The sequence below is a fragment of the Helobdella robusta genome, assembly GCF_000326865.2.
Source record: "Helobdella robusta unplaced genomic scaffold HELROscaffold_16, whole genome shotgun sequence".
Classification (NCBI taxonomy): Eukaryota; Metazoa; Annelida; class Clitellata; order Rhynchobdellida; family Glossiphoniidae; genus Helobdella; species Helobdella robusta.
The window spans coordinates 1,350,342-1,359,771 of record NW_008703893.1 but is presented as its reverse complement, the minus strand read 5'-3'; the positions used below and the strand labels follow the sequence as shown (position 1 = coordinate 1,359,771).

The 9,430-nt window shown below is 32.3% G+C and overlaps 1 protein-coding gene across 1 annotated transcript; it reads left to right on the top strand.

The window, feature by feature from the left end:
• Positions 1–1,839: 1,839 nt before the first annotated feature.
• On the top strand, positions 1,840–9,060 carry HELRODRAFT_75478 (hypothetical protein; the record flags this gene model as incomplete). Its single annotated transcript, XM_009015503.1, has 8 exons — positions 1,840–1,947; positions 4,370–4,462; positions 5,818–5,952; positions 7,231–7,344; positions 7,469–7,552; positions 7,983–8,300; positions 8,576–8,689; positions 8,872–9,060. 8 exons carry the CDS (start codon positions 1,840–1,842, stop codon positions 9,058–9,060), a joined length of 1,155 nt encoding a protein of 384 aa, XP_009013751.1.
• Between the last annotated feature and the right edge of the window lie 370 nt (positions 9,061–9,430).

Below are 9,430 nucleotides of genomic sequence, written 5' to 3'. Positions count from 1 at the left end.
TGAAAAAATCTAAAAGCGATAAAAATGTGATTGATGATGACGACAACGACCATGCTGCTTATCATCAACGTCATAAGAAATCAACATGATGAGGATAAGAATTATGAATAATGACTATTAATCATTCAGTGATGAAAACAGGTATCGACTGACTGGAACACTTACCAACACAGACATACTGATGCTTGTCAGTGCAGACAGACAGACGCAAAGATGTCTGTATTGTATATATAACATGTCTGTACGTATAAATTATCATCATAAGTTCATCTTATACATAAACATATAATAATGAAGAAACGTACACAATTTTACACACACACACACACACACGCAAATTTATACACATACATACACGTACGCACAAACTCACACACATACACACGTACACCTGTATTAGCTAACAATTGATTGCTCCAACCAGGTGAGAGAGAGAGAGAGAACGAAGAGACAATAAACTGTACAGTACACGCACATACATACATAAATACATACATGCATACATACATATATACATACATACATACATACATACATACATACATACATACATACATACATACATACATACATACATACATCCACATACATACATTCACATACATACATATACTCATACATACTAAGCGTATATAAGAAGTTACGTTTGAAAATCTCGGCTTAATTCTCATCTACGCGTAACCTTAAAATCGTAAAATCTTCATTTGAATAGGAAAGCATTTAACATATATAGGTATATATGTGTGTGTGTGTGTGTATATATATATATATATATATATATATATATATATATATATGTATGTGTATATATATATGTGTGTGTATATATCTATAATGGTATATAAATAAGTATTTAAGCACATGTGTTTATGTGTTGGTATTATCTTTATATAAATGTGAATATTCTCTACCTGGATTGTGTTGATGAAAGAATAAAATTGTCATATATAATGTAATTTAATGTGTTGGTGACATTAACTGGATAATATTTGGTTAATTAATTAATTAATTAATTAATTAATTAATTAATTTGTTTATTTATTTATTTATTTGACTGGTGCATCGTGCGCTCTTCATATCTGAATAGTAGTTGGCTTAGATGGTGATTTAAAAGTTGTTAGATTCATGAAGTCAACTTAATGTGAAATTTATCCTACGTTTGAATTGTTCAGTATCAGTGCGATGATGTCATCCTATCAGTCAAGTACAAAAGGAGGAAGATCACGTGACGACGACAACATCAACAACATCAACAATAACTACGTCAACGGTTACAGCAACAACGTTAACAACTACAACAACAACCGGACGGTTGAAGTTACAAATCTGAATTACAAGAATGACGACAACGGCTGTGACAGTAATTACATGAACATGAATAACATTAAAAACATTTACATCAATAACGCTATGAACAGTTACTACAACAACAACAATAACAACAACAACAACAGCTTTTACAACAGCAACAAATACATCGAAAATGACCAAAAGAGATTACAATTCATCTCAACGCTTAAAAACGTCAACCTTAATGTCAAAAACAGCAACGACAACAACAACAGCAATGATCTCAACAGCGTCAACAATAGCATCAACAACAAATGCAACAACGACAACAACAACAACAAAACCATTCGTCTAATTAAAAACAGAATTTCTCACGCTCCAAACAACAGCAACAGAAACAACAATAGGTGCACCAAATACAATGCCACTGATAACAACAATGATGACGATGACAATGACGTCATTAATGATGATAAGGGGAGCAACGAAAATGGTGATAACGATGGTGTAAATGGTGATGAGGATGGTGATAGTTTGATGGGGACGGCGATGAACGGCATTGGCAGCAATCCGCGTTTCAGCATGTGTATGGATAGCGCTAAAGGTCTGTATAATGGGCCTGGAGATAATAATTGCTTTATGAATAGCTCTGTTCAGGTTGGTTGGTTAGTTGATTGTTGGTTGGTTGATTGTTGGTTGGTTGGTTGGCTTGGTTGATTGGTAGTTAGTTGGTTGGTTGATTGGATGGTTGTTTGGTTAGTTTGTTGGTCGGTTGGATGGTTGATGAAATGTTTGTAATAGTTTGATTGGCTGGTTGTTTAGTAAGTAGATGCTGGTTGATTTTGATTTTTTGATTGGTTGGCTGATTGGCTGTTGTATAGCTTAATTTTTTAACAAGATTGATAAAACGAATGAATGAATGCATCATAAACGAATGATTGCTCGGTTGATTAATTAGTTTAATTATCAATCTTGTAATTCCACATTGTTTGTTCTTCATCTTCATGTATGTTACGCAAAGAAAATTGTTCGTAGCCAGGCCAGACACAGCCAACCCATAAATGTATGCAATCTTCATTATAAAATCAAATGCTCTAATTAACTATATAATCCATGCTACACAAGGCAACAACAACAACAATGACAACAGCATTATTATTACTGTTATTATTGTTATTGTTGTTATTATTATTGTTATTATTATTATTATTGCAAATGTTTTGGTGTGTGCATCTTCCTTTACTTAATCTAGTTTTCATACGTTTGCGCGCTTGAATGCATGAAGGAATGAATGAATGAATGAATGCATGAATGAATGAATGACAGAATGAATGAATGCTTAAGTGAGTGAAAAAATGCATGAGCGATAGAACAAATGATTGAATGGAGATGAGTTAACTAATAACCAAAAAAATGAACAAATGAATGATCAAGTAAATGAATTAATGAATGAATGAATGAAAATATAAAAAACGAATGAAAATATGAAGGAATGTATGAGTAAATGAGCATCTGAATGCGTGAAAGAATGCGTGAAAGAATGAACGATCACGAAGCATAGGAATATTTTTTAATTACACAGACTTTACCATAATGTTAGCGTGAAACTTTTTATTTTATTTGCAACAATGAATTTATCATAAACTTGTACAAACATAAGTGTACACACACATATGCATACATACACAAATGCAAAAATACATGCGCACACACATACATATTTGTATACATACACACACACACAGACACACTCAAACACACACACATACATTCACGTATGCACACACACATACATACACATACACTCAAACACACACACACACACACACACATACATACATACAAAAGCACATTTTCATTCCAGCAAACAATGCATAGCGTACGTATACATGTCATTATTCGAGACAACAAAACAAAATTTTTGTTTGACACGAGAAATGCAGACATAAACAACCGCTGAGCTGGCATACAAACAAACAAACAAACAAACAAACAAACAAACAAACAAACAAACAAACAAACAAACAAACAAACAAACAAACAAACAAACAAACAAACAAACAAACAAATAAATACAGGTGTACTAAGAAATGATATAACAAAATACCTACCACACATATACAATACAATGCAATGTATACAAACACAATGCTGTGTGTGTTTGTGTATATGTTTGATTGTGTGTGTGTGAGCGTATGTTTGTGTTTGTGTGTGTGTGTGTGTGTGCGTGTGTGTTATATATTTACGCCCATCATATTTTTCATACTTGTACCTGCAAAAATTTAATTTATTTATCCTTATCATTCATTTATAAGACTAGTACACATTACGTATGATTATAAAATAAAAATATTCACACCCATATACACTTAAACGCACACACACACACACACACATACAAAAACACACACACACACATAGGCAAACATACGGAAACATACTCAAGAGTACGGAAACATACATTCAGCAATTGGCATGTATGTAAATAACATTCGTGAGAAAATAGCTATTGCCGCGTAGACATTTTTTCTCATATTACGGATTGCTTAAAGATTTTATTATACGAAAATTAAAATTACAACTACTATTACTGCTACTTTTACTTCTACTACTGCTGCTACCACCGCTGCTGCTGCTACTACTAATAGTATTACTGTTACTACTTCTACTACTACTACAATTTTTACTACTACTACTACCTCTAGTAATAATAAAGCCATCGGGTTATAACCATCCATTAAAACTTTGAAACTTGGAGCATTATACGCTAACTTGGCAATTTATATTTTTCATTTTTTTGCATAAATTTAATTAAGAATCTTTTTTATTCATTTTTAAAATGAAATTTCTGTGAGATTAGTAGGCAGTGATGTTTTTAACAAAAAACTCTAGCTAAAATGATCTGGATAAATTTTTTCTTAAATAATAATGTGAAACTCTTATTTTTTATTTACAATTTAGTCAAATTATATTTGTTTTACAAACTTTCAGCTGCTAATGACAAAATTAATTTTTAAAAATAAAAAATAAAACTAAATAATGATTTATTGTCATTTAATTCAACGTAATCACAATTCAGATTCTTTGGCATCTGGATTCCTTCCGCTGCAACTTCCGGCAGATGTCTGCCCATGCGTGCACTGGCTCCAATTGCGTCTTCTGTTCTTTGAAGGTAGGTAGGCTGATTATATATGAAATTCGTATGTTTGTATTTATTTAAAAATGTGTATACATTTTGTATTAATGTATGTATATATATATATATAATTATATATATCTGTATATCAAATCTGTATGTATTGTATGTAAGTAAAAATGTATATGTATATATATGTATATATATATATATATATATATATATATTAATATATAGATCTATGTGTGTACGTACGTACTTGTTGTATGTGTATTGGTTGTAAACATTGCATTTTTTGTATGTATGTGTGTAGTGTATACGTGTATATATATATCCATGTGTGTATGGTATTTGTATGTTATATTTATTGAATATTTTATAAACGCATATTGAACTCAAGTTATGTTAAGGTGTTTCTACTGTTACAAATTGTACAACGGAGAAGCATCATTAAAAAAGTGTATGAAATATCGAATTTTAAGTTTAAGTAAAAATGTTTGTTCATAAGGCGTACATAAGGAATCAATTTTTGTACGCTTAAACGTTTATGATCCTGTTCATGCAGCTTAAGTAGCCGCGATATAAGCGTTGTTGTGGCGACGACCGCAATAATTTTGAAAATTGTTTAATGTAGGTCGTTGAGACATGATGCGCATGTATTTCTGAGCATATGTTGAGTTTAAATAAATGATAAATGAATGGATGGATGGATGGATGGATGAATGGATGGATGGATGGATGGATGGATGGATGAATAGATGGATGAATGGATGGATGGATGGATAGATTTATAGATGGATGGATGGATGGATGGACAGAAGGACAGACAGATATACAGACAAATGGATAAATGAATGAATGAATGACTAGATGTTTAGATGGATGAAAAATAACGTGAAACATTCATAATAATATAATGTATAATATTTTAATTAGTGAAATAAAATTAGCTGAATGCCTAGATTTGATTTGTGTATATCGGCTTGTTAACTTCTGTTGGCAAGTTTGGCAAACATGTGTTTGTAATAAAACAAAATCAAGATTTGGAATGATTGAAAGATTAATTTGTTTGGTAGTTATTGCGCTTGGTTTACTTACTGTTCGTTTGCTTCAAGCAAATTGCTTGGTCCACTCTTCGTTTGTTTGGTTTATAATTCGTTTGTTTGGTTTCTGGTTTCTTTGCTTTTGGTTTGTCGATAGATCGGTAATTTAGATTCATGTTTGGTATTTCATTCATGTTTGATTATTCATAAACAACATTCTGTGCATCGCTTAAAGAGAAAATCTTAAAAGGAATCATAGTTTGTTACAAACTCCACATGTTAACGGTATGAAGTTACGAAATAATAATAAGAAAGAAAAAAAATTCGAAACCCACCCACCCCATCTAGGAAATACTGACCAGCTACCAGTTCAGTGACCAGCCGATATTGTCATCTGCATCATTACGTCATTCGTTGGCATCGACGTTTAAAAGTGAACGCAGGTTTCAACTTGGGGCTCCATGCGATGCGTCAGAGTGCTATGTTAGTTTTGCTGTTGGTTTGTTGATGGTGGTGGTTGTTTTGTTTGATGATTCTTTGTCTGTTCATTTGCTCGTTTGATTTATTAATGGATTACACTATCTGTTCATTCATTCTTTCGTTCGTTCGTTCGTTCATTCATTCATTCATACATTCATTCATTCGTTCACTCATTCATTCACTCATTCATCATTAATTTTCTCGAAATCAAATGAACTTGTAATAAGATTTCGTACAAACATTCAAGTGTGTATATACACACACAAATACACCCCCCCACACACATATATATTTATAGATTATATATATATTATATATATTTATAAATGTGTATATATATACATATATATATGTATATATATATATGTATATATATTATATATATATATCTATATATGTGTGTGTGTGTGTCTGTGTGTTTGTGTGTGTGTCGTGTGTGTAAGACTTAAGACTTGGTTCGTACAAACAAACAATGATGATGATTAAAATTTCTTGCGAGTGACCTTGACATTTAAATATTACTTCATTGTTGTTTGCACGGCGAATCAATAAAAAAGAATGTAATGCACATTTATCAACGACACGCTAAGATGTCGTTGTGGTAGTAGTAGTTGCTGTAGTGCTAGTTGTAGTAGAAGTAAGAGGTAGTAGTAATAGTAGTCGTCGTCTTTGCCGTAGTAGTAGTAGTAGAAGTAGTAAAATTTAAAGTATTCAACTTTTTATTTTGTTTAAAATACACTTTGTAGTAGCAGTTGTAGTAGTAGTAGTAGTAGTAGTAGTAGTAGTAGTAGTAGTAGTAGTAGCATTAGTAGTAGTAGTAGTAGTAGCATTAGTAGTAGTAGTAGTAGTAATAGAAGAAGAAGAAAAGGTAGTAGCAATAGTTTTAGTGAAAATTAAGGTCAACTATTATTTTTTCAAAATTCCTTTATAAGTAACAAAGTACCATTAACACGAATGTGAAGTTGCTCATAAAGTCACACACTGCTTACTTTTTACTGAATCTGCTATCGCATATTTTCCATCAATTCTTTGGTCTCTTTCTTTATCTCTCTATTTTTTCTCTCCTCTCTTTCTTTTCTCTTTTTCTATCTTTCTCTCTAAAATACACAAAATTGATTGATTTTGACGCTTCTTAACGGTAATAAATTCTGTTCACTAAGATAGCATTCGTTCATGCTCTGCTAGAATTGTTAAGAACTGGCTTTGTTAACTGTTAAAATAATATACTATTTGTTTGCTAAGACAATTTATGATAATTTATTAATTTATTCATATATTTAGGAAACAATATTGGACCGCCTACATGATCACGTGACGGACAGTGAGAACGAATCGAATTGCAGGGCACAGCACTGCATCTCGCATCAAAAACTTTCCATGCATATTAATGAGATGGTAATTGGAGATAATAAAGTTAAATAATTTCTACAAAATAACATCAATAATAACAAAAATAATTTAATAATGGTAATAATAATAATTATTACTAGAATAAAATGACAATTATTATTATTTTCAGATAAGTTGTACGTGTGGCGCCTGTTCAAAACCATTGCAATTCCAGCAGCCAGTTTATTATGTATCAACTACGGCGCTATTGTTAGTATATTATTATTAATAATAATAATAATGATAATAATAATAATAATAATAATTATTATTATTATTATTATTATTAATTATTATTATTATTATTATTATTCAGGACTGTTCTCTTGAATGACAGCAGAAAAATCGACTGCAACGATTTTGATATCAACAAAACTCTTACTACTACCAACCCCACTACTACTACTACTACTACTACGACTGCTACTACTACTACTACTACTGCTGCTGCTGCTGCTGCTGCTGCTGCTGCTACTACTACTAGTACTACTTCGAGTAATTTTTGTCAACTTTTAAAGCAAGCTCGCAACCATGGTGATGATTTGAAATGTCCGGTACGTTAGCATTTATTAAATATTTTTAATTTTAATAATTTAATAAATAACCAACCAGTTAATTAATTTTATTATTGTATTTATTTACAGGCTTTATCCTGCTCAACACCAACAACATCGTCGTCATCATCGTCATCGTCCCCACCAACTTCATCGTTATCATCACCGCCATCATCATCATCACCATCATTATCATCATCTTCCTCTTCTTTAAAATGCTTCGGAGTATCCAGACGTCTGCAAATCCTGACGAAAACACCGGAAGTCACGTGTCTGGGATTTGTGTGGGACACCCATCGCCCGAGCGCTGATCAGCTCCGTGGAATTCTCAAGTCCATTGACGTCACGATAGCACCACGGGAAGTAAGTTGTCATGATTATGATGACGAAAACGGCGATGATGATGATGTTTATGATGGTGATGATGATAATGCTGATTTGTTATAATAATTAAATTAATAGTAACAATAATAGTAATAATAATAATACTAATAATAACAAAATAAAAACGATTCCATTTTGGACAGCTTTTTGACAGACAACCCCAGTTCTCATCATCACCATCATTATCACCACCATCACCATCATCGCCATCGCAATCATTATCATCATCATTATCACCATCGTCATTATCACAATCACAATCAATATCATCACCACCATCGTCGTCGTCATCGTCTGAGGCGTATTACAATTTGGCGGGAGTTATATCATATCACCACGGCCACTATTGCACCTTCATTTTCCATTCCAAACAACATGTCTGGTACCAGTTCGATGATGGAAACGTTCAAATGGTACGGTTGTCATCTCGTTTGTTATTATTATTGTTATTAATTTTATTATTATTATTGTTGTTATTGTTGTTGTTGCTGCTGTTGTTGTTGTGGTTTTGTTATCATTATAAACAGTATCGTTATCCTACTTTATCATCATCGTCGTCGTCATCATCATCATCATCCAATAACCACGTGACCAGCTGGACAACCAATGGGAAACAGTGGTCAAAAAGTGCCTGACCAATAAATATCAACCCTTACTTCTTTTTTACACCAAACCACGTGATCTATGTAAGTCTGTGTCCATGGTTACTGCCTTCAAGCAGACCTTCTTCCGGTCATGTGACCTCTCCACTTCCGGTTGGTTGATCGATTTGTTGATTGGTTAAAAATATTAATTCAACTGAATGGTTTTATTTTTTTTTAAATTATATGATATAAAACTACTTGTGATATGATTCGTGACGTCATTTTAATAATGAGTAAAATTTGACGATGACAGAAGATGAAGACGTTGTATATTTATCACTTGTTCATTTCTCTTAGATAATCATTTGGCTGTAGAAAACCCAACAACAACAACATCATCATTATCATCATCTACGGCCACAATATTGAAAACGTCAACAACAGCAGCCACAACAACGACAGCAACAACAGCGACGACACCTTCTCTAAGAAATGGCGCGAAATTCAAAAGAAAGCCAAGTTACTTAAAAGCGGTAGATTTAACGCAAGTTGATTTCAGCAACAACAGCA